Source organism: Lepus europaeus, chromosome 15 (genome assembly GCF_033115175.1).
Source record: "Lepus europaeus isolate LE1 chromosome 15, mLepTim1.pri, whole genome shotgun sequence".
Lineage (NCBI taxonomy): Eukaryota > Metazoa > Chordata > Mammalia > Lagomorpha > Leporidae > Lepus > Lepus europaeus.
Genome location: NC_084841.1, coordinates 31,594,183 through 31,620,317, shown reverse-complemented (window position 1 = coordinate 31,620,317; position 26,135 = coordinate 31,594,183). Strand labels below are relative to the sequence as shown.

At 40.0% G+C, this 26,135-nt stretch overlaps 1 protein-coding gene across 4 annotated transcripts in view; it reads left to right on the top strand.

Annotated features, from left to right (window-relative positions):
• FYB1 (FYN binding protein 1) overlaps nt 1-26,135 on the top strand; it is a 179,158-nt gene that overhangs the window by 120,949 nt on the left and 32,074 nt on the right. For all 4 annotated transcript variants that reach the window (XM_062211987.1, XM_062211986.1, XM_062211989.1 and 1 more), the window contains exons 4-9: nt 15,454-15,500; nt 18,334-18,353; nt 18,781-18,815; nt 19,741-19,861; nt 23,807-23,966; nt 24,752-24,899. In XM_062211987.1, the coding sequence (XP_062067971.1) occupies nt 15,454-15,500; nt 18,334-18,353; nt 18,781-18,815; nt 19,741-19,861; nt 23,807-23,966; nt 24,752-24,899 (531 nt within the window). The remainder of the gene's footprint in view (nt 1-15,453; nt 15,501-18,333; nt 18,354-18,780; nt 18,816-19,740; nt 19,862-23,806; nt 23,967-24,751; nt 24,900-26,135) is intronic.

The following is a 26,135-nucleotide window of genomic DNA, read 5'->3' as shown; positions in this document are numbered from 1 at the left end:
CTATGAACATGGTGCAATAAGTATCTCTTTCATACAATGGGTTCACGTCTTTTGAGTATGTAGTGGGATTGCTAGGTCATATGGCAAGTCTGTTTCTAGTTTTTTAACAAATTTCCCCACTGCTTCCCATGGAGGCTATACTAATGTACAACTCACAGAGTATATGAGTTTCCCTTTCTCCACATTTTCTTCAGCCATTTGGTGCTCTCTGTCTTCTGGATGATAGCCATTCTGACAAAGGGTAGGGTGATATCTCTTGTGGTTTTGTTTTTTTTTAAATATTTATTTATTTATTTATTTGAAAGGCAGAGATACAGAGAGAAAAGGAGAGAGACAGACAGATCTTCCATCAACTGGCAAAGGATGGGCTAGGCCAGAGCCAGGAGCCAAGAGCTTCATCCAGGTCTCCCATGTGGGTGCAGGAGCCCAAGCACTTGGGCCATCTTCCTCAGCTTTCCCAAGTGCATTAGCAGGAAGCTGGATCAGAAGTAGAGCAACCGAGACTCAAACCGATGCTCATATGGGATGCTAGCACTGCTGGCATAGGCTTGGCCCTCTATGTCACAGCACCAGCGCCCTCTCATTATGGCTTTAATTTGTATTTCCCTAACAGCTGGTGATATTGAGCATTTTTTCATGAATTTCTTGGCCATTTGCATTTTTTTCTTTTGAGAACTTTCTATTCAGGTCCTTTGCCTGTTTCTTAACTGGACTGATTGTTTTTTTGTTGTGAGTTTTTTGAGTTTAATAGTCTAGATATTAATCCTTTATCAGAAAGAATGCTTGCAAATATTTTCTCCCATTCTTTCAGGTGTCTCTCTACTCTATTGACTGTTTTCTTGGCGCTGTGGTAGCTTCTGAGTTTGATATAACCCATCTGTCTAGTTTTGCTTTTGTTGCCTACACTTTGGTGATCTTATCCAAGAAGTCATCACCTACACCAGCGTCTAGAGTGTTTCCCTCATATTTTCTTCCAGCAGTTTCATGGTCTTTAATCCATCTCGTGTTGATCTTTGTATATACTGAGAGGTAGGGATCTAATTTTATTCTTCTACATATATACATACAGTTTTCTAGCACCATTTATTGAAAAGATTATCCTTTCTCCAATGCATGTTTGGGCACTTTTGTCAAAAATTAATTGGCTATATGTATGTGGATTAATTTCTGAGCTCTCTTTCTGTTCCATTGATTTATATGATGATCTTATGCCACTACCATGCTGTTTTAATTTGATAGCTTTGTAGTATGCTTTGAAATCAGGTATTGTGATGCCTCCAACTTAACTTTTTTTTTTCCTGAGGGTTGTTTTGGCTATTCTGGATCTTTTGTGAGTCCATTTGAATTTTAAGATTGACTTTTCTAATTCTGTAAAGAATGTCATTGGTATTTTGATAGAGATTACATTGAATCTATACATTATTTTAGGTAGTGTATACATTTCATGATAGTCCATGAGTAAGGAATATCTTTCCATTTTTGTGTGTGTGTCCCTGATGAGTGCTTTCATCCATGTGTTAGAGTTTTCATTGTAGAGATCTTTCACTTCTTTGGTTTAATTTATTCCTGAATATTTGATTTTCTGTGGCTATTGTGAGTGGGATTTCTTTCCTGATTTCTCTTCCAACAAGTTTATTATTGGTGTATAAAATTGCTACTGTTTTTTGTATGTTGATTTTGTAACCTGTAACTTCACTGAATTGCTTTATCAGTTCTAAAAGCTTTTTTGGTAGAGTGCTTGAGTTTTTCCATGTACAACATGGGTATTTTTATTTCCTCTTTTCCAACTTCCATACCATTTTTAACTTTCTCCTCCCCAGTTGCTCTTGTTAATACTTCCAATACTATTTTGAACAAGAGTAGAGAAAGTGGACGTACTTGTCTTGCACCAGATTTAAGGCAATACGGTTTCAGCTTTTCCCTGTTCAGTATGATATCGGCTGTTGGTTTGTCATATTGTAGCCTTTGTAATTTTGAGGTACAGTCCTTCTATATCTACTTTATGGAAGACTTTTATGAAGGAACATTGAATCTCATCAAATGCTTTCTTCACATCTAGTGAGATGAACATATGTTTTTTGTTTTTCATTCTGTTGATGTGATGTATAATGTTTATTGGTTTGTGAATGTTGAACCACTTTATCTCTGGGATAAATCCCACTTGGTCATAATGTATGATCTTTTAATGCTGTGCTAGATTCCGTTTGCTAGTATTTCACCCAGAATTTTTGTATCTATGTTCATCAAGGATATTGGTCTTTAATTTTCTTTCTGTGTTGTGTCTTTGTTCAATTTTGGTATCAGATTGATAAAAAGAGTTTGGGAGAGTTCCATCTTGTTCAGTATTTTAGAATAGTTTGAAAAGTGTTGGAGTCAGTTCCTCTCTAAATGTTATGTAAAATTCAGTGGTAAAGCCATCGGGTTCTGGATCTTTCTCTGATGGAAGAGTTTTAATTACTGCTTCAATCTTGTTGCTCATTATAGGTCTGTTTAAGTTTTCTGTATCTTATTGATTTATTCTTGGTAGTTATATATATATTCAGGAATTTATTCATTTTTTTGAGGTGTTCCAATTTGTTAGCATATAGTTTTTTATAGTAGTTTCTTAAGATCCTTTTATTCCTGTGGTACTGGTATCAGTTGTAATACCTATTTTTTCATTTATAATTTTATTTATTTGACTTTTTCTTTTCTTTGTTAGTCTGGCTATTTATTTTATTTATCTTCTCGGAAGAACAACTTTTTGTTAAAAATTGTTTAATGTGGTTCTCCTTTATCACAAATAAATAACATCCCAACATCTTTAGTACAATTTGGTTTCTCTTCACTTCAATTCATCTACTGGATTGGTATTCTTTACCACTAAAATACTTAATTTCCATAATCTGTATAACAACAATTATTAACAATTATGAAAAACAGTTTCAAATTGACATTAATTTCCTTAAATACTTGATGATAGTATTTTAGAGCAGGAACTGAAAACATATTTGTCATCAGTGGCCACCACTACTTTCAATTTCATTATGCTTTTTTTAAAGATTTATTTATTTATTTGAAAGTCAATCATACAGACATTGAGAAAGAGACCGTGAGAGATCTTCCATCTACTGATTCACTCCCCAAATGGCCACAATACCCAGGGCTGGGCCAGGCAGAGGCCAGGAACCAGGAGTTTTATCTGGATCTCCCACATGAGTGGCAGAGGCCCAAGTACCCAGGCCGGCTTCCACTGCTTTCCCAGGCACATTAGCAGGGATCTGGATCGGAAGCAGAGCAGCCAGGAGTTGAACAATGCTCGTACAGGACACCAGTTTTGTCATAGGCAGTGGCTTAGCCTGCTGTACCACACTGCCAGCCTCTGTTATGCTAGCTTGGGGGTTAAGGATAGTAAGTAAAGTGTTAGAGAAGCATGTGGCTATTGTCTAACTTATGGCCTGCTATGTTCACTTACATTAACTATGTACCACCCTTCCAGGCATCTGAGCTTATGAATACTAACTGAAAGACTCCAATACCCTGCGATATTCAGCTACCAAATAAAAGTGTAAGACAACTGCCTAATAACATGTGACAGCTAAATAAATATTAATTTTATCAAAATTACTAATATACTTATTTGTAACTGATTTCTGTATAACTTATTTTCCTTTCATATATATTGAACCCTGTCACTTTTTTCTCACATTTGTCTTTCTCTGCTCAATTTAAGTCCTGAGGTTTTTGACCTCGTAACTTCTAGATTGTATTTTGTGATCCTGTCCTGGCTACTGGCTTCAGTGAGACATCTGAGTCCAGTGCAATTCTAATGAGAAATTGTAAGAAATGATGTGAGCATGAATTCCTGAACATTTATGATGCTTGAAGGCTGGTAATTGTTTGGCTAAAGAAATTGTTAGGAGGAGAACCATTTGGCACTGCTCCTACAGTTTTGTGAGTCCCTGAGGCCACCTGGAAGTCTGATGAATCACTTCAAGAACTCATAGGATCTGCATAGTCATGGCTAAAAGGTATTACAGCAAGTAAAGAGAGAAGGTCCAGGCAGTCTTTGGAGAAGTCCGGGCACAGGCTTCTAATCTCTCTCCTTTCAATCCGAGGAGGATGCACTGAGAGAGCTCCTTACTGCAGCGATGAAAGTACAGTGCTGGTGCAATGCTACTTCCCAGGAAAACCCATTAGAGACAGTGCTCAAGGTCTTTACTGGGCCGCTTGCTGCATGGTAACCACCAAAGGACTGCAGTTCTAGAAGAACAACCGACGTTCACCATAAGTCACATGGATTTAGTCTAGGCACAACAAAACACTCTTATCAGTTAAGAAACTTCAAGTCAGATACAGTTTTATACAAGCTGAGTTCCCATATGCAAGCCATACGTCAGCCTTGGTGGACAATCTATAGTAGGAGCACTTGAAGGTTGATTGTCAAGAACAGAGGCATGAAAGCTAAGGACAACCAGAAATATTTTTTTTTTCTAAAGGGAAACTGTGGTGCACAGTGAAAGACTTTTAAGTTCTGCAGAAAGTGTAAGTCAATTCCAAGATGAGGAGATATCTGGGTTGAAAAATTTCCCCCAGTGAGGTAATCTGTGTAGAATGCATAGAGGAAATGAAATCAAAATGGGACTTGATGTTCAGGTTCAAGAGCTTACACGAAGACCAAATGTGTGGGGTGGTTTTTAGATAGAATTGTGAAACACAGAGGTATTTTGATGCCTTTCCTCATACTACCACCTGCACAAAATTTCTACATGGCTATTTCCCAAGTGCTCCCTCTGCCGGCCTGAGCATGATCCTCCTTTTTTTATTCAAAGGCCACTCTGCAGTTAAGGTCTAATAGTTTGTTTTTGTTTATTTTTTACATTCATTTGGCAAATACTTTTTGAGCCACTATTTTGTGCCTTTATAACAGGAGTTCAGGGAATATCAACGAACAAAACAAAGATCCCTGACAAAGCAGAGGGGCAGGAGATGAAGGGAGTCCAATTAATAAAGAGGTAAATGATGCAAAGAACTTTAGGCAGTAGCAAGTGCTGTGGGAGAAGCTAGAGCCAGGTTGGGTGGTGAAGCGTGAGGCTGGGGCTGCAGAGAGCGGGCCCCAACTTCTACCTGAAGATGTGAGGGTGGCTTCCTTTATGGAAAGTACTATTGGAGCAGAGACTAAGGCTCTGGAGTGGGACTGTTCCAGGCAGCAAGAGAGATAGAACAAAGACCCAAGATATTCAAGGACAGGGCTAGGGGGTGGGCAAGCAGTGGTGACTGGGACTGGACTAGATGACCAAGGGGAGGAGATTTAGCAAAGGAGCTCATGTAGGGCCCCCAGGATGGTGATAGAGTTGATGTCTCTTTTCCTGAGTGGAATGAGAGCCCCTGAAGAGTTTGAGCAGAGCAGTGAGGTTGTCTGACTTAGGTCTTACAAAGAGCATCTTTTTTAAAAAATTTATTTAATAAATATAAATTTCAAAAATACAACTTTGGGATTATAGTGGCTTTTTCCCCCATAACCTCCCTCCCACCCACAACCATTCCATCTCCCACTCCCTCTCCCATCCCATTCTTCATCAAGATTCATTTTCAATAATCTTTATATACAGAAGATCAACTTAGTGTATACTCAGTAAAGATTTCAACAGATTGCACCTGCACAGACACACAATGTATAGAGCACTGTTTGAGTAGTAATTTTACTGTTAATTTGCATAGTACAACACATTAAAGACAGAGATCCTACATGGGGAATAGGTGCACAGTGACTCCCGTTGTTGATTTAACAATTGACACTCTTATTTATGATGTCAGTAATCGCCTGAGGCTCTTGTTATGTCACAAACTCTGACCATATTTAGACAAGGCCATAGTCAAAGTGAAAGTTCCCTCCTCCCTTCAGAGAAAGGTACCTCCTTCTTTGATGGCCTGTTCTCTCCGCTGGGATCTCACTCACAGAGATCTTTCATTTAGGTCATTTTTTTGCCACAATGTCTTGGCTTTCCATGCCTGATAAACTTTCATGGGCTTTTTAGCCAGAGCCAAATGCCTTAAGGGCTGATCCTGAGACCAGAGTGCTATTTAGGGCATCTGCCATTCTATGTATTCTGCTATGTATTCTGCTTCCCATGTTGGATGTTCTTTTTAATTCTATCAGTTAGTATTAGCAGATACCACTTTTGTTTATGTGATGCCTTTGACACTTAATCCTATCATTATGACCAATTATGAACTTGAACTGATCACTTTAACTAGTAAGATGGCATTGGTACATGCCACTGTGATGGGATTGATTTGGAATCCCCTGGCACGCTTCTAGCTCTACCATTAGGGGTAAGTCTGAGTGAGCATGTGCGGAACTGTACATCTCCTCCTTCTCTTATTCCCACTCTTATATTTAACGGAGATCACTTTTCAGTTAAATTTAAACACCTAAGAATAATTGTGTCTCTAAACAGCTCTGTTGAGAAGAGACAGTGAGGGGGTGAATGTCAAAGCAGGGAAACCAGGTGACAGAGTGTGCAGAAGTTCAGACAGGTGCTGTAACTAGGATGGGTGTGATGGAGGTGGTGAGAAGTGGGTCTGGATCTGTGTTGAAAGTAGAGACAGCAGAGTTTGGCTCAATAGGCTAATCCTCTGCCTGTGGCGCTGGCACACCGGGTTCTAGTCCCGGTCGGGGTGCCGGATTCTGTCCCAGTTGCCCCTCTTCCAGTCTAGCTCTCTGCTGTGGCCCGAGAGTGCAGTGGAGGATGGCCCAAGTGCTTGGGCCCTGCACCCGCATGGGAGACCAGGAGAAATACCTGGCTCCTGGCTTTGGATCAACACGGTGCGCCGGCCACAGTGCGCCAGCCACAGCGGCCATTGGGGGATGAACCAACAGAAAAGGAAGACCTTTCTCTCTGTCTCTCTCTCACTGTCCACTCTGCCTGTCAAAAAAAAAAAAAAAAGAAAAGAAAAAAGAAAGAAAGTAGAGACAGAGAGACAGCAGAGTTTGGATTATGAGTAGGAAAGGAAGTGAGGGTCAAGACTGGCTTCCAGTATTGGGACCTGGGCGACGGCAAGGGTGGTGCTTCCTTGGTTGAAAAGGGGAGGCTGGCAGGATGCAAGCCTTGTGTGGAGGTAAGATCAGGAGCTCGCCATCAGGAGTTTCTTACCCATCTAAGAGATGTTGACCGGCAATTAGATGTCAGAAGTGGGGGTTTGGGAGAGTTCTGGGTTTAAAACACAGATTTGAGAGCTTTAGGAATATGTTCCATGCTTAAAGTTACAAGATATGTCAGGATGACCCAGGCAAACAGAAGAACTGAGCCCTGAGGCACCCTGGCTCCAGGACTTTCAGGGAAAAAGTGATATTCTGTCTTGCTTATTAATATTTTTTCAATACCAATAAGCCTTGTGGATACTTGCAACCTGTTCAGAAAACAATTCTGAATACTGGCTCAAATACACCAGACAATATGATAAGTTTTAAGGATTTTATTCAGTGAGAGAAATGCATAGGAGTATGAAGACTTTATCTAAAGGAGAAAGAAAAGTCTAGAGGCTAAGTTGGGGTCCATACTAAGGAGAGAGCAGGCCAGGAGCAAGCTACATGCAGCAAGCATGCAGGCGGGAAAGCAGGGAGTGGGCGGCCTGAAGGCCACATGCCCTAAAGGCACGAGTAACAATGGCAACAAAAGGGGGGGGCACCATGCTCCAGGCCTTTTATCCACTTCCAAAGTGGGGTGGTTATGTAGCCTGATGGGCAGGTGGGCATACAGGTGGGGTCAGGCAGGGGCATGAGATCACACAGAGGGCGTGGTGAAGGTGTGGTCTTCCAGCTCACAAATCTATTCGAATGTATCCTATCTGCCTGCCTACATCAAAAAGAAGTAGAGAATACAAAGGAACAGCCAGGAAAGCGGTGTCCTGGAAGCACCCAGAGAGGTGGCAGGGACGACTGTGACAGATGCTGCTGTCCAGGGCCACATAAGTGAGGACATGGAGGTCAGCAGGCGGTGGCTGGCAGGAGAGGAGGGATGCAAACCAGAGGGAAGAGTTTTAAAAGGAAGTGAGAGAAGGAACTGGCCAGAGTGATTCTGTTTGGTCCATTGAGGATCAAAAGAAAGCAAAGAAATGGGATTAAGAGACTTTTTCAAAGAAGAAAAGAGCAGCCTGTTTGTATGCTAATGGAAAGCCCCAGCAAAGAGGAAAGAATGTTCTGGTAAGGAGGTGAGGATTCCAGGAAGGAAGGACCAGAGCCATGGGAATCCAGTGAGACTGAGTCAGTGACTGAGAGTTGGTCGCTGTCCCTAGGGTAAGAGTGGAATCTGGAACTGGGATCAAGGAAGGAATTTCAGGTGGCCCGATCACCCTATCACGTCCAGCCTGTTCCTCCTGCTTCCAAAACTGTTTGCAGAAGTTGTTTGTAATTGTATCATTCAGGTCAGGGGGTCTTAAGGGTGCAAAAGATTGAAGGCAGGTGAGAATCAGAATTCATAAACAGCTTTAAAAATAAAACCATTGAGGCCTAAGTTATGTAATATTTTAAACTGTATTGTTTCCCCACCTAGTGGTCAGAAATCAGTTCATTACATTCTCTGCTATTTTGTTCAAACATTTGAAGAGCTCAAATCAGTCACAAGAGCATATTTGTCAGGATTCATGTTCAAATCAACATCTTTTAGTGTAACACACTTCCTGTTACCATGTCAAAAAGCAGATTATAATTTCGACAGCCTGACTAATTCTACATAGGAATACAGAACCAGTGGTTGGGTACATTGGTATGAAACAAATTGCTACATGGTTATTAATAATTATGAGACAGGAAAATGAAGTCATGAGAAATAATAAACAGTGGGAAGAGACCAGGTTAGAAAAGGAAAGTTAAACAGTTCTTGCCCAAAAGGTTGTTCAAGGTTAGTTTAAGGCTTGTGGGACTTTGGGTATTTGGGTTTTATTTTTTCTTTCTCAGCTGTAAAATTTGAGAAGGAGTAAGGATTTACCATTATTTTTATTAACTGGAAATACTAAAATGTTTCTAGAAGCTGAGACATATCAGTCATCCACTGCCTGATAATAGTTTTACCTCATTCCACGTGGAAAGTTTAGACTTGAGCAACTCACAGTTTTAAAATTCCTCAATGGGTAAGTGTAAGGAAAAAAAAAATGCCACATGATTTCATTCACAGTAAAGGCGAATGCAGCGATTTTATGTGTCACTTAGATTTCCTCTTGAATAATAATTAAAAGCTAAATTCAAGAATCGCGAATAAGGTATAAAGGTCAACATGGAGTCTGAGAAGGACGTGGTATAAAAACAGAGCGCTCTGGTGAAAGACCTTCCTGAATGGACTTATTATCACTACTGATAAGCTCCCTTTTCTTCTCTCGCACCCCAGTTTTCCAAGTCTCTGGCCATGACTAGTCGCATTGTCTTCCTCCTAATCCCTCTGTGGGGCTTTCTCAGGCCTGGAACACTCGCAGCAATTGTTGACAGTTTGATCTGGGTTTCTGCCTGACATTTGCACCTAGTTTGCTTCCTCATCTTTTTCCCTTTCATTCTTCAGTGCTGTTGCTATCGAGATCACTATTCCACATTTATTGAATATTTTCATGTTACACATATAATGAATTCAGACCTGCATAAAGTAGCATAGCGCTTTATATGCTATAATGTTGGGCTCTCCGCAGGCAAAATGATATGAATAATAAAGGCTTTGCATAAACGTCCAGGCACAGACCTTTGAATGTGATACAAATACCCTTCATTTTACAAGTATTTGTTATTCACCCAGGTGTTTCGGGAAATAAGCTGTAAGCTCAGTGGTCTTTTAGATTTAACATCCTTTTTCACAAACTAATTCATTTTAGTAATAAAAGTTTGTTTAGTCTCTTGGTATTATTGGAACATCATTAATTCATCAAAAAAGCAAAGGCCCATCACAACAGAAATTATTCCAATAGTTTCATAAAAGTGACAGTCATAATTATAAACTAACAAGTGCCAATCCCTTTCCTCAAAGTGTTTATAGTCTGGTAGTGAGAAGAGAAACCTGCAGTTCGCTATCGTAAGTGGATAGATGAGACCTAGAAATAGCAAGGAGCCAGCATAGGAGAGCCAGGGCTAACTCCATAGAGGACGGAGGGTCTAAGGGGAAGCTGGAAGAATGTAAGAGAAGACAATGTGAAAAGAGGAAATACAAGATAAAGCTGTAAAAGCACAGGGCTGATTGTGAGAACCTTGTACTCCATGAAAAGAGCTATAGATTTCATTCTGTCCATGTATTTTGATCTTGAGGTACTTGCATGTGTCCGATTAATACTCAGTTCATTTAAGTCAGTAACCCCAAGTCCTAACTACATAACTGTTATTTTATTTATATATCTAGTAACTTTCATTTAAATAATTTTTCAGTGGGATTCTTTGATTAATGATTGAACAACTCAAGTGGCTCAGACTAAAGGCTTTTAAATCACTGCTTCTGTTTATAAATATTTTTAAAGAGAGAGAAAGAGATATCTTCCTTCTGTTGGTTCATTCCCCAAGTGACCACAACAAGGGCTGAGCCAGCCAATGCCAAGAGCCAGGAACTCCGTCCAGGTCTCCCACGTGGGTTGCAGAAGCCCAAGTACTTGAACCGTCTTCTCTGCTTTCTCAGGAACATTAGCAGGAAGCTGGATCAGAAGCTGAGAAACTGGACTTGGTGTCACAAATTGGTGTCTTAACCTCCTATGCCACAAATCCAGCCCCTTTTGTTTTTAAATTTAACTAAACTCCTTAGGTGTTTTACACTGCATGTATAAATTTAATTTAATTTACTGAATTTTATTTTATTTTATTTATTTACTTATTTTTGACAGACAGAGTGGGCAGGAGCCAGGTGCTTCTCCTGGTCTCCCGTGGGGTATAGGGCCCAAGCACTTGGGCCATCCTCCACTGCCCTCCCTGGCCACAGCAGAGAGCTGGCCTGGAAGAGGGGCAACCGGGACAGAATCTGGTGCCCCAACCGGGACTAGAACCCGGTGTGCTAGTGCCACAAGGCGGAGGATTAGCCTATTGAGCCACGATGCCGGCCTAATTTACTGAATTTTATTTTTAACCATTTCAAAGATGTGTATGGAAAGATCTAATGACCTCACTAAGCAAAACCCTCCCAAGAACTTAAATGACTTCTAAATCTATTAAATCTCTTAAATATTCTGGTAGTATTTGCAGTTGGATTTTTCTTATACTGTACAAGAAGTATACTCATTCCAAAAAAAAAAAAAAAAACAACTAAGTACATAAAATACAGAGGCAAGGAGAATAATCTAGTGAGCCTTCCTGTCCACTTTACTGATGGCAACAATTATAAATTCACAGCCAGTCTTCCATCTGTACTCCTACTCACTTCCCTTTTCTTAGATTATTTTAAAACTAACACAAAATGTCATATAATTACAATACAAAATATTTTAGTAGGCATTGCTAAAAATAGACTTTGTGTATTACTGTTAAAATGGTGCCAGCATTCAAATTCCCAGTTGTCCCTTACGTTGTTATATGTTTTCAGTTTGTATGAATAAGAAAGCAGAGCGCACATCTTCATTGGCTTACACGTTTTATAATTCTCTGTTAAGCTGTAGATTGACTATCTTTATTCCTTGCCATTTATTTGTTGAAGAAATCAAGTTGTTTGTGAGTATTGTGGTTACCCATGGTGTAGATTTTGCTCATTGCTTCTCTGGAGTATTTGTATTTGTATAGTTTACTGTTTGTTTCTCTACTCTATATTTCCTAAACATTGGTAGTTGGATGTGGAGCTGGTTTTTGATACAATTCAGTTGTATTCTTTGTTCCTGTTTTGTTCTGGGAAAACGAATTCCTAGTTGACAGTGTGTCTTTTATCAGGAGCTCATCCTGTATACCTGACTCCTTTTCTAAAAAATATTGATTTATTTATTTGAAAGGCAGAATAAAAGAGACAGAAGGAAAGAGAGAGAGACAGAGGCGACTTCCATCCACTGGTACACTCCCCATTTGCTGGCAATAGCCAGGGACGAGGCCAGGCCAAAACCAGGAGCCCAGAATTCCATCTAGGTCTCCCACATGGATGGCAGGGATTCAAGTACTTGTGTCGTCATCCCCTGCCTTTCCAAGCTCATTAGCAGGACCCAAAGCAGAAGCACCAGGCTTCAAAATGTCCCTCTGATAGGGTGTGCAGGGGCTCCAGCACCTTGACTCTGTTTTTGGATGGGAGCAGCCATTGCCATTCAGTATCTAGAGTCCTTACTTTTCAACTGAAATTTTAAAAGCATAAACCATACACTTTAAATTGATGCAACAAGCCTAAGTCAGTAGTCTTCAATATAACAAATCTCTGAAATAGTACACTTAATATATTAATCATACATCTATTATTACAATGACTAAAACTTATTCCCTGAATTTTTCTACTGTGAGTTTGGCTTACTCCACCATTTCTTTTTCTTTTTCTTTTTTCTTTTTTCTTTTTTTTTTTTGACAGGCAGAGTGGATAATGAGGGAGAGACAGAGAGAAAGGTCTTCCTTTTTGCCGCTGGTTCACCCTCCAACGGCCACTGCGGCCGGCACATCGTGCTGATCCGAAGCCAGGAGCCAGGCGCTTCTCCTGGTCTCCCATGCGGGTGCAGGGCCCAAGGACTTGGGCCATCCTCCACTGCCTTCCTGGGCCATAGCAGAGAGCTGGCCTGGAAGAGGGGCAACCGGATAGAATCCAGCGCCCCAACCGGGACTAGAACCCGGTGTGCTGGCGCCGCAAGGCGGAGGATTAGCCTGTTAAGCCACAGCACCAGCCTTACTCTACCATTTCTTTATTCAGTTCTGAAGTTTGGACTAAAAAGCCTCACTAAGCAAAACAAGTATCAGGGCCTTTATACTTATGTAAATAGAAAGCTAACCATATATTAGTTTTTCAATTTTCAATTTTTTTTTTACAAAATGAATTAGATCAACAATTGATTGCTAACTATGTTTGCCATCTCGGGTGAAGAATGAGACATATGACCATGGCAATCCCTTCTGAGTCACTAAGGTACCCACCGAGCTCATTTTACACTAAGAAGGCACTCCTGCCAGACATCTTTCAAGTGGGGTTAGTTTGCAACCAACATCTCGAGAAAAGTAACATTTTCCTAATTGTTTTAATGGCTTGAATATTTAATAAGAGAGTGATATAATCATGTTTGGTGTTAGCGAGATCGCTTTGGCAAAAGTTGGGAAGGGACTGCTAGTGTGGGATGAAGAGCTATTCTGATCACTAGAAGACTGGCCACATGGCTACTGTAAGAGTCCACCCTAGAGATCAGGTAATCCTGTTCCCATGTCAAGCAGGAGAGGAGGAGATGGAAGCAGGACATGAATTTCTAGGAAACCTAAGTAGGTGGAACCGACAGAACTTGATGATTCATTTGGTGTGGGACTGAAGAACAGTGAGAAATAAAGGATAACTTGGGGCCGGTGTTGTGGCGCAGTGGGTTAATGCCCTGGTCTGAAGCACTGGCGTCCCATAGGGGCGCCAGTTCTAGTCCCAGCTGCTCCTCTTCCGACCCAGCTCTCTGCTACCTGTACCCATGGGAGACCTAGCAGAAGCTCCTGGCTCCTGGTTTCGGATCGGCTCAGCTCTGGCCATTGCGGCCATCTGGGGAATGAACCAGAAGATGGAAGGCCTCTCTCTCTGTAACTCTGTCTTTCAAATAAATAAAGTAATAAATCTTTAAAAAAAAAAAACAAAGGATGACTTGAGGCTTATTCACCAAGATAAGACAGTTAATAGAGAGAAAAGGTTGAGGCTGAGATGAAAAAGGTAACATCAATTTCTGAGGTGTCAATGCTGAACTGTCTATGGGGTATCCAAATAAAGATAGGTAGATAGGTAGATAGATAGATATGAAGGTACTTGGGTATTCAAGAAGTTTATGGAAAAATGAAATTAAAAGATTTATTTTGGTGTACAACAACCTTTAAATCTGCATAGGCTTGGTTTGGTTTGGTTTTTATAGTGTGCACTTTCAATGCTTTTTGAAGTACTGTTGCATCTCAATTTGAGATTATAAAGAGAGACCTAGACTAGACTTTTCAACTTGGAAGTCACCAACATTAAGATAATGTGTGAAGACATTATCAGGGACAACTATAGGGTAAAAAAGGCTGAAAGCTCAAGACCAGAACACGAAGGAACATCATCATTTAAAGAGAAAGTCAAAAGAACAACAACAACCACAAAAACAAAACAAAAACCAACAAACAAAGTTGTAGGATAGTGACTCAAGAAACAAGAAGTGAGCCAGTGGCACTGTGGCACAGTGGGTTAAAGCCCCAGTCTGCAGCGCCAGCATCCCATATGGGCACCAGTTTGAGTCCCAGCTACTCCACTTCTTATTCAGCTTCCTGATAATGTGCCTGGGAAAGCAGCAGAGGATGGCCCAAGTTCTTGGGCCCCTGCACCCACAAGGGAGATCCAGAAGAAGCTCCTGGCTCTTGGCTTCAGATTGGCTCAGCTCTGGCCATTGCAACCATTTGGAGAGTTAGCCAGCAGATGGAAGACCTCTCTTTCTATATCTCCAACTCTGTCTTTCAAATAAAGAAAATAAATCTTAAAAAAAAGAAGAAGAAGGCTGGTGCCGCTACTCACTAGGCTAATCCTCCGCCTGCAGCACCGGTACCCCGGGTTCTAGTCCCGGTTGGGGCGCCGGATTCTGTCCCGGTTGCTCCTCTTCCAGTCCAGCTCTTTGCAGTGGCCCGAGAAGGCAGTAGAGGGTGGCCCAAGTGCTTGGGCCCTGCACCCACATGGGAGACCAGGAGGAAGTGCCTGGCTCCTGGCTTCAGATCGGCACAGCACTGGCTGTAGTGGTCATTTTGGGGGGTGAACCAACGAAGACCTTTCTTTCTGTCTCTGTCTCTCTCGCTGTCTAACTCTGCCTGTCAAAAAATAAAAGAAATAAATAAATAAAATAAAAGAAGAAGAAGAAGAAGTGATCCAGGAGATACTTCTCATAGAGACAAACAAAGGAGACTCAAGTGTACTGTCAAGGCCACAGAGCAATCAAGTAGGAGGCAAACTGAAGGGTGTCCAGTGGATTTGGTCACTTCTACTTTGAAGAGTAAAGAAGAGGCAAAAGAAGACAGATTGTAGTCAATAATGAAACAAGTGGAAGGAGAGGAAATGGAATCAGTGGGTATAGAAGGCTTCTTCCAGCTTGGCTAGGAAAAGGAGGGTTATCTTGCAATAATGTGGAGAATTCAGAGAGGCAAAGAGCAGTGTTTCTTTTGTATGGATGGGAGTAGCGAGCTGAAGGAGAACAAAAACAGTGAGAATTTTAGGAATGGGGAGCAAAGAAAGAAGAATGGAAGTAATATCTAGATACACTAAAGAAAGGGGATAATTGAAGGAGTTTAAAGGAAAAAATAATTTAGAAAAGAGATCCTTTTTCCCCATTCCTCTCTCATGTTTTCTTTTTCATTTTCAGAGGTTTTGTAAATGAAGAGAATCAAGATGGTGCCATGAACACTGATGGTAAGGGGAGAAAGATATTTATTTGTTACCTTTGGTACAGGGTTTGATTTAATCACTCACCCAGGGTCTTTCATGCGTCAGCATCATCATTGGTCCATGCAAGTCCCCAGTCTTGTTTTACTTACTTGTTTATTTCTCTTTATCCTCACAACCTGCTCCCTTTCTTCTTCCTTATATAAACAATATATTCTAATGTATTCATTGTGTATGTATATGTTAGTGGATATTGTTTGCATATTGTGGTATGCATGTATAGACAAAATTACATAAGCAATTTAAGTTAGGAATTACTGTTTTTTATACACTCAATAAAATGTATTTTTTTTTTGAGCTAGCCATGTTACTGTGCATGTATTTAATCTGCTGCTACAAACTACTACCCAGTACTCCATTGGTATGGCCCCACATTTTACTGGACTACAATCCATTGGTGCTACAATGCATCTTCTTAGGTGTATCCCCACGTGGACTTTGGTGAGACTTGCTTTAAGGTATATACCCAGAAATGGAATGGCTAGTCACAAGCCATGGAATATTTATGTTGACTAAATAAAGATTGCTATCTAGAAGAGATACCTCTATCTTCAACAGGGCATGATAGTTCCCACATGACTCTCTTTTACTAGCATATGGCATTGTTCAGCTATCCAATTTTTTCCAGACTTATTTGTATAAAATTATTTCTCATTTTAATTTTTCTATTTTAATTCATGTTAATTTTCATTTCATGGTTTTCTGTCTTACTCTTGAGTTTGAACACTTGATTTGCTTTTTTTTTTTTTTTTTTTTGACAGGCAGAGTGGATAGTGAGAGAGACAGAGAGAAAGGTCTTCCTTTTTGCCTTTGGTTCACCCTCCAGTGGCCGCTGCGGCCAGCGCATCGTGCTGATCCGAAGCCAGGAGCCAGGTGCTTCTCCTGGTCTCCCATGCGGGTGCAGGGCCCAAAGACTTGGGCCATCCTCCACTGCACTCCCGTGCCACAGCAGAGAGCTGGCCTGGAAGAGGGGCAACCGGGATAGAATCCGGCACCCTGACCGGGACTAGAACCCCGGGTGCCGGCAAGGCGGCAAGGCGGAGGATTAGCCTGTTAAGCGATGGCACTGGCCTTGATTTGCTTATTAGTCTTTGTGGTTTCCCCTTCTATAAGTTGCCAGTTCTATCCTTTGACCATTTTTTTCTTGGTTAATTTACATTCTTATTTTCTTGGTTTATTTACATTCCAGTGATTAACTCTATGCTGTTTCAAACAATTCAAATTTCTTCTTCCATTCTGCCATTGGTTATTAACTTAGCCCATGCTGTCATTCATTGAATATAGATGAATTTTTATGTAGTGAAATTAATTCATTTTTGTCTCTTCTTTTAAGATTATTTTATTTATTTGAAAGATAGAGTTACAGAGAGAGGGAGAGACAGATCTTTCATCCACTGGTTCACTCTCCAAATAGCTGCAACAGCCAGAGCTGAGCCAATCTGAACCCAGGAGCCAGGAGCTTCTTCCAGTTCTCCCAAATGCGTGCAGGGGCCCAAGCACTTGGGCCATCTTTTACTGCTTTCCCAGGGCACATTAGCAAGGAGTTGGATGAGAAGTGGAGCAGCAGCCATATGGGATGCAGGCTCGGGCGTTAATCCTCTGTACCACAGTACCAGCCCATCATTTTTATCTTTTAAATTTTATTGAAGAAGTTCTTGTCCAAAGAAAAGTTGATATTTTTTGTATGAACCATCATTTGTATTTGGGTCTTTGATCTTTGTATTACAGTTTAAGAATTTAGTAGAAATCAGATTTGTTATGTCATGTATGAAGTCGATTTGTTCATCATGCACTTTTTTTTTTTTTTTTTTGATAGGCAGAGTTAGACAGTGAGAGAGAGAGACAGAGAGAAAGGTCTTCCTTCCGTTGGTTCACCCCCCCAAATGGCCACTACGGCCGGCGCTGCGCCAATCCGAAGCCAGGAGCCAGGTGCTTCTCCTGGTCTCCCATGTGGTGCAGGGCCCAAGGACCTGGGCCATCCTCCACTGCACTACCGGGCCACAGCAGAGCTGGACTGAAGAGGGGCAACCAGAACAGAATCCAGAGTGCCGGCGCCGCAGGCGGAGGATTAGCCTAGTGAGCTGCGGTGCCAGCCTCATCATGCACTATATTTTAAACAATCTATCCTTTTCCCATTAACTTAACAATCATAAATTATACTATAGCACCATTATACTATAGAATTCTGTAGGTATGTGTGTGCTTGTGTGTATATTATGAATGTGTCTGTGTAAACTGAAGTACTTTACATTATTCCATTAACCTATTTGTCTATTCTTATACTAATATTACATTATTTGTATTACAGTTATTCGTGTTTATTATTTTTGTTATTAAGTTATATCCAATTAGTATCTGATAATTAGTTGATCTTACACTTAACTCAAGCAACAATTTTTAAAACTTAATTAACTCAACTTATTTGATATAAGAAAGTAAACCCTTGGGAACAAATGAGTCTAAAAGTATCAACTTTTGATTTTTTCATAATACCTTTCCACATAAGCCCATAGAATCAAATGTATCTGCATTTTATAAAGGGAATAAAGGGTATCTTCATTATTTTTTGACCTTGCATTATTTTATAAAAGCCAGTGAAAGGATTTTATAATAATTTATAAGTCTCAAAAAGCCATAGTAAATATCTAAAGCATATAATTTATTCTGTACTTTCATATCTTTTATAAAGCATGAGTTTGTTAAATTAGAAACTATTTTGAAATTATCATGTTATATCCAATTATTCCAAAATGATTCTAAATATTGTGTATTACATTTTATTCTTTTTTAAATCTTTTAGGTCCTGGAAACATAGAAGAGGTTAGATTTGTTTCCTTTTATTCTCGTTATATGGCTGTAACAATGTATTTAACAATTACTGTATCGTGATTCACTTTCAAACAAATAAAATTCTTATGAGCAATGATAATGTTTTTCTATTTAAATCCTTCTAAATGCTTGAGACATTAAATACCAATCATTGCATTGACTTGTAGTAATGCTATAATACTGAATCAACTTAGGTCTGGATACACATCTGAATTAAAAGGCAAAACAGAAAATAAAATCTTTTTCTGCTTGCTTTCTAAGTCTCTCTTAAAAAAGTATTTTAAGTATTCCAATCTTGCATGCACTTAAATGATATAAACTTGCAAATATTGTTTTGAAAAGTAAATGATCAATGTAGTATGTGTATGTTGCCTTTTTGAATAATCAAAGTCATTCTTTATCAATGCTTTCTTGACAGGAACAAGAGAGTGAAGGAGAAACATATGAAGACATGTATGAATTATACTTTTTACCAAATTTTTCTTCTAAGATGAATATAATATTTTGTATGATGGGAAGTTGGTATCAACACTAGGGAAAAAAGTTACTTGTTCAAAATTTTGGCTTATCAAGGTAATCTTTTCTGAAATACAAAGGAGTAGAAATTCCTTACTTCTTCAAGGACTTTACAGGAGTCTCTGTTAAAAAGCTGTACTATAAGAGGCCACAGACCCACAGAATACTAGATAGACTACAGGAAGGAATCAGAGACAGGAATGTGTAAATCATACTCTCTGTGTGTCTTTAGGCAAATGAATTACTTTGTGCTATTTTATGTGTTATACCTTCTTCACCTCCTTGCAACACCTTCACCTATTCAGGTGTTTTGAGAAATAATTTAGCGTGGCACCCAGATCCCAAAGTTTCAAACTAGTAAAATAGAAAGTTACAAAAAAAAAAAAAAAAAAAAAAAAAAAAAAAAAAAAAACCTCCAAAATGAGTTTCTAGATTGCCTAGAACCAAGGCATTTCTTGGAAAGTGGGTGGAAGTAGACATGAATATGCTATCTTATCATCTTATCACATGTTAATCTCAGGTATCTTAATTTTCTCTATCCAAGTTTTTGTGCAGCCAATTCGCACTGCAGTTTCTGAGCCAACGTTAGCATGTGCATGAGAGAGAGATTCATTCTATTCATGCTGACATGCAGCAAGAATGAACCCTTGGTAAACAGTGTCTTGCACTTGCTGGCAGAAGTTGTAAGGTGAAGCAGAGCCTTGGGAAGATGTCTTTAGCTATGTGCCTCCCATTGCTTTTAAAAACAGACTCACGCTTCCACAATTTTAACATCCACACTTCAGATACCACCTTCAAGCTGTGGTTGCAGGTAGACAGCTCTCTGCAGGTATAGAAGCAACCTAACAATCTGTGTTCACAGAGAAGCATCCAAGGAACGAGAGAAGAAGAGGGAAAAGGAGGAAAAGAAGAGACTAGAGCTGGAGAAAAAGGAGCAGAAAGAGAAAGAAAAGAAAGAACAGGAGATAAAGAAGAAATTTAAAGTAAGAGCTTGCTTGCTGATGAATAAAAGAGCAACTTTTCTTTATAACCTTCACAGAAAGAAGACCTTACATCATTGGAGAATTACTTAATTGTATTTTTATAAAGCTTTTATGTAATGAATGCAAATTTCATAGGTACAACTTTAGGAATATAGTGGTTCTTTCCCCCATACCCACCCTCCTACCCCGACTCCCACTCTACCTCCTACTCCCTCTCCCATCGCATTCTTTATTAAGATTCACTTTTAATTAAATTTATATGCAGAGGACCAACTCTATATGAAGTAAAGATGTCAATAGTTTGCACCCCCCCACACACACAACATATAAAGTACTGTTTGAGAACAAGTTTTGCAGTTAATTCTCATAGTACTCATTAAGGACAGAGGTCCTACATGGGGAGTAAGTGCACAGTGACTGCTGTTGTTAATTTAACAACATTCTTATTTATGACATCAGCGATCACCCAAGGCTCTTGCCATGAGCTGCCAAGGCTATGGAAGCCTTTTGAGTCCACAAATTCTGTCATTATTTAGACAGGGCCATAAGCAAAGTGGGAGTTCTCTCCTCCCTTCAGAGAAAGGCACCTCCTTCTTTGATAGTCCCTTCTTTCTGCTGGGATCTCACTCACAGAAATCCTTCATGTAGGATATTTTTTTTGCCATGGTGTCTTGGCTTTCCAAGCCTGAAATGCTCTCATAAGCTTTTCAGCCAGATATGATTGCTTTAAGGGCTGATTCTGAGATTGGAGTGTTACTTAAAGCGATTGTCTTTCTATGAGTCTGCTGTGTGGATTGCTTCCCATGATGGACATTCCCTCCTTTTTAATTCTATTATTATTACCAGACACTTGATGCTATTTATATGATCTCTTTAACACTTAATCCTATCTATATGTTCAGTTTAACACTTAATATGATCACTTTAACTTAATTTTTGTTTTTAAAGAGTACCTATTTTTACAACTATATTTTCTTGCCTAATACACTCCCTTAAGATCTCTACAGTAAATAAAATGCAATATGATAAAAATCCAAATAAAATAGATTTGTTTATAGCCAGTGAGCAATCAGGAAATTTTATGTTGATTGAGTGAGTGAATACTGGATTACTAAAATCCATCTTGGCTCCCCCTGTTGCCTATTTCACATTGGTCTACTTAGATGGAGAACTTAGGACCACACAGATATCCCAGTGGCTTATATGACAGCTGGGGAAGGGACACACACGTGTCTCCTAAGTGAACCACACCTATCTCTGAATGAGATTACTGGGGCCGGCGCCATGGCTCACTTGGTTAATCCTCTGCCTGCGGCGCCAGCATTCCATATGGGCACTGGGTTCTAGTCCCAGTTGCTCCTCTTCCAGTCCAGCTCTGTGCTGTGGCCCAGGAGGGCAGTGGAGGATAGCCCAAGTGCTTGGGAGAACATGGGAGACCAGGAAGAAGCACCTGGCTCCTGGCTTCGAGATCAGTGTAGCTCCGGCTGTAGGAAGACCTTTCTCTCTGTCTCTCTCTCTCACTGATAACTCTATCTGTCAAATTAAAAAAAAAAAAAAAAAAAAAAAAAAAAAAAAAAAAAAAAAGAATGAGATTCCCATGAACTACTCTAATTGCTGGTATCTAGACCCAACTTACATTTTTGCCCTTATTTTGAGCCTGTGTTTATGTTGACTTCTAATACATGATATTCCTCATCCCTCTGTCTACCCAGATTTCTCATATTTGTCTTCTCTGAGCTCTGGTGATTGCATGACTTCTCCCACCACCATTAACCATGACACTCACAAGCTATTCTCTCCTTCTCTCCCTGTCTCCCTCCTCCCTACCTCTCTCTCACTGTCTCAGCTACACCATCTTTGATGACACAGTCCCTCTGGTATGGGTCTGGAATCAGATACATCCAGGGGGATTATGTGAATTATAAAACTATTCTTCACTTTGAAAAGGATCGACAGTGTGATTCCTTTAAATGTTTATTCCTCTAATAAATCTGATTTATTTGTAGCTTCCCAGCACATTTACTGTATTAAAGCAAAGGTTCAGTGTTATGCTGCAGGGGAAACAGTTTACAGTCAATTGGACAGATGGGGATTTGAATTCCAGTGTACGTATGAGTTATATGATCCTAGGCTTTCTACTTCTCTGAGCCTTGGAGTCTTACTCTTTTCTTCAAAGGAAGAATAAATTATATATCTTTGGAAAGTTTATTATGGAAGTAAATTAAATTATGCACAAAAGCCATTGTATTTATCACAATTTCTCATTACATTTTGAAAAGGCTCACTATACATAAGTAAAATTATGATTACAGTATAAATATTAAAATGTTTTATTCACACAGAATGCATGGCTATCAATGTTTATATTTTCCTAATGAATAATTTCTTAATAAATTTCTAAGTGAATAATTTTCCTTACTAAAAATCTACATATACTTTTCATTAAAATAATATTTATAGTTTTAAACTTAAACTTCTCTGATTCTTTTAAGAGAAATCAGTTTTACATTGTTTACTCATTCATTCAAATAATATATTTTAGTAAGAAAGATAGAATATGAAACTCATACCGCTAAACATGAACTCGAAAGTTTGCTAAAACTAGGACTTCACTTCCGTAAGGTGTCAATAGATATTAGGTAAAAAATTAAATAAACATAAGGACTAAGCCCATTAACATTTAACTTAAACTATTTTCATTCCTTCTTACTAGTAAATAATTCACACTATATGTTACAAGTCATGGCTTCATTGATTCAATAACATAAAGTAGAGCTTCAAGAGTGACAATGCATATTTGCATATCAAAAGACTCAAGAAGTTCTGTTGAAGACACTAATTTAGGGTGAGGAAATGAGAGCTGTAGGATTCAGGAGCTAAACTAGGTTATTGCCCTGCTGTCGAAAAAACTCCATACAGCTCAAGTTATTAACTTTACAACATTATACAACGTTCGTCTGCTGATTTTTATTTACAAAGATATCTCTGAAATGGTATTTATAGCAGGTGATGTCTACTCCCAGCTTATAGACAATGATAAGATTAAAAGGAGGAAAGCAAATGCTTTTCTTTTTTTTTTTTTTCTTTTTCATAATGCATTACACAACCTTCTAACAGGGGTAGATGACCATAAATGAGTTATTTTTCATCAATCAGGAAAATGCTTCTTTAATCTATGTTCTCCAAACCCTTAGTCACATAGTGACGATTAACTCCAGAGATGCGCTTATCTCTTTGCATCAAACTCCACTGATAATGAAAATGAGCAATCCTTTTTACCTTGCGCCCATTAGTGAACTTGTTCATGTATGCGGTGGCCACTCCGGGGATACTCAAACACACGGCCATAATGGCGACTCCAGGCAAAATCTCGAACCACATCTCGGCACCACTACCTAAGCCAAAACCCTACTTTCAGGTCCCTACAGGTGACCGGGACTCCTCTTTCTTCCTGGTAAGCCCCGCGGCAGCCCACGAAGGGACAGAGCCACGCAAGCCCAAGGAAGCCACGGAGTCCGGCAGGGCTCAAGAGTGGCTGGCGCCCGCAAATGCTTTTCCCACACTGTTACCTTCCCCTGCCTGCTCCCTTCTCCTTGCTGTTTGAGAGCTGCAGAAAAGCACCAGAATAATCACACACACACTCAGGATGCACTGTTGTACCTAGGTGGTGTCCAGTTAGGCGCCTCCTTCCCGGGCCTCTTGCAGAGTTCCTAAGCCAACAGATCCCAGCGACCCTCTCCAGGACCCCCAGCACATGAAGCCTCCCCACACCCACCTACAAAAAGAACATTTACCGGGAATGGCAGTCACCCTTAAGTTCTATTTCAAACGTGTAAGTTGGATGCAGGCAGGTTAGCTGGTTGTGGACATATTTCACAACTATGTTCCCTAAGGATTTTCTGAATAGCGCGGAAACTGATCGTGGTGTTTTTTCCCTCTCTGTAGCTGACAGGCCCTATTCAAGTCATCCACCAGGCAAAGGCCTGCTGTGATGTCAGAGGAGGGAAGAATGAACTGAGCTGCAAGCAAGGGGAGCAAATTGAAATCATCCGCCTCACCGACAACCCTGAAGGAAAATGGTTGGGCAGAACCTCCAAGGGCTCGTGTGAGTTCAGTTTCCTATGACTTTCTTTTTGAGCCAAAATGCAAATTCTTCCAGACCTAGAAGCATCAAGTTAGGAGTATGTGATCAAATAGATTTAAGATGGGAAAACTTCAAATGGCAGATACAAGTCCATCTCATCTGTGCTATGTTCTTAGTGAGGAACAATGTAAACTTTTAGATTATTTCAGAAAGGAACAAAGGGCATTAGGTTCTTCAGTGATGTCAGAAAACAACAAGGCTTCCTGTTAATCACTTTGAAATATTTGGCCGGCACCGTGGCTCAACAGGCTAATCCTCCGCCTTGCGGTGCCGGCATACCAGGTTCTAGTCCCGGTTGGGGCGCCAGATTCTATCCCGGTTGCCCCTCTTCCAGGCCAGCTCTCTGCTATGGCCCGGGAGTGCAGTGGAGGATGGCCCAAGTGCTTGGGCCCTGCACCCGCATGGGAGACCAGGAGAAGCACCTGGCTCCTGGCTTCGGATCAGCGCGGTGTGCTGGCCGTGGTGCGCTGGCCGCGGTGGCCATTGGAGGGTGAACCAACGGCAAAAAGGAAGACCTTTCTCTCTGTCTCTCTCTCTCTCACTATCCACTCTGCCTGTCCAAAAAAAAAAAAAAGAAATAAAGAAATATTTATAATATTTATAATAGGAAGATCTTTAAGTCAGAATTGCAAGGGAATAAAGAAAAAAAAATTTTCAAGAGCAAATGTGCAAATGATATTTTGTTCACAACTTGAAAAATATTTAAGCTACAATTAACTGAAGCTAAGTCTTCCCCTTTTCGGTAGATGGCTATATTAAAACAACCGCTGTAGAGATTGACTACGATTCTTTGAAACGCAAAAAGTCCTCTCTTGGTGCTGCTCTTTCATCAAGACCTATTGAAGAGGACCAAGAAGTATATGACGATGTTGCAGAGCAAGATGACGTTAGCAGGTGTGTGCAAATACTTCCATTTTTGTTGTTTGAGAAGCAGAAAAATAGATAGGCCAAGAGAGAGCTCTCATTCCCTGTTTCACTCCCCAAATGTCCATACAGATCCCAAGTGGGGCAAGGCCAAAGTCAGGAGGCAGGAACACAATCCAGGTCTCCAATGTGGATGACAAGAACCCAGTTTCTTGAGTTACCATCACTGCCTCTCAGGGTCTGCATTAGCAGAAAACTGGAGTCAGGAGTCAGACCTGAGGCTCTAACCCAGGTACCCCAATGTGGAACACCAGCATTTCAACCACTAGGCTAGATACCTGCCCTGCAAATACATATTATAAAACAGCACCATCTCCTTGTCACAGATTTTATATTGTAAGATCCTAGAATTTTTCTTCCCATATCTCCTAGGGCTTTCTATCACTGAACTGATTTACCACTTGGAATAACCCCAGTATGGGAGAAAGGTCATTTGAAAGTCAATAGTTTGTTTTTTCTAATTTACTGATTGATTATATGAAGGTACCTCAAAAAGTTCACGGAAGAGTGGAATTAAAAGATTCATTTGGCACAGTGGTCTTGGTGCTGCTTTTTGGAGGCTCACATCCGGTATTGCAGTGCCTGGGTTATGATCCAGGCTCTATTTCCGATTGCAGCTTTCTACTAATGCATACCCTGGGAAGCTGTAGGTGATGGCCCAAGTAGTGGGGACCCTGCCATCCATGTGAGAGACCTAAATTGGGTTCTGGGATCTTGGCTTCATTCTGTCCCAGCCCCAGCTCTTGCAGGCATTTGGGAAATGAACCAGTAGGTGGAAGATCTTTATCTCTCTGTTTCTCTTCTAAATAAATGAAAGTAAGTAAATAATTTTAGAAGATAAACTTGTTTTGGTAGAAAAAATTTGAAATCTATGCATACTTTCTCAACAATATATATTTCCATAAGCTTTTTGAGGATGCCTCATGCATGGATTTTAAAATTTTTACACCAAGATGAACTTGTCTTTTAATTCTATTGCCCACAAACTTTTCACAAAGTTCCATTGTATGTGTCAACTGCTACTTAAAATGTAGTAGACTATTTGCCAGATCTTGTCAAAAGTGTTGTTATTTCAAAACACTGTTTTATATAAACTATTCATCATGATTGGATCTTAGGGATATACCTTAAGTAGACATGAAACAAACTATAAAATTGGTCTCTTTTGCTCTGAAATATCTGAGTCTAAATATTTTTGAAAATATA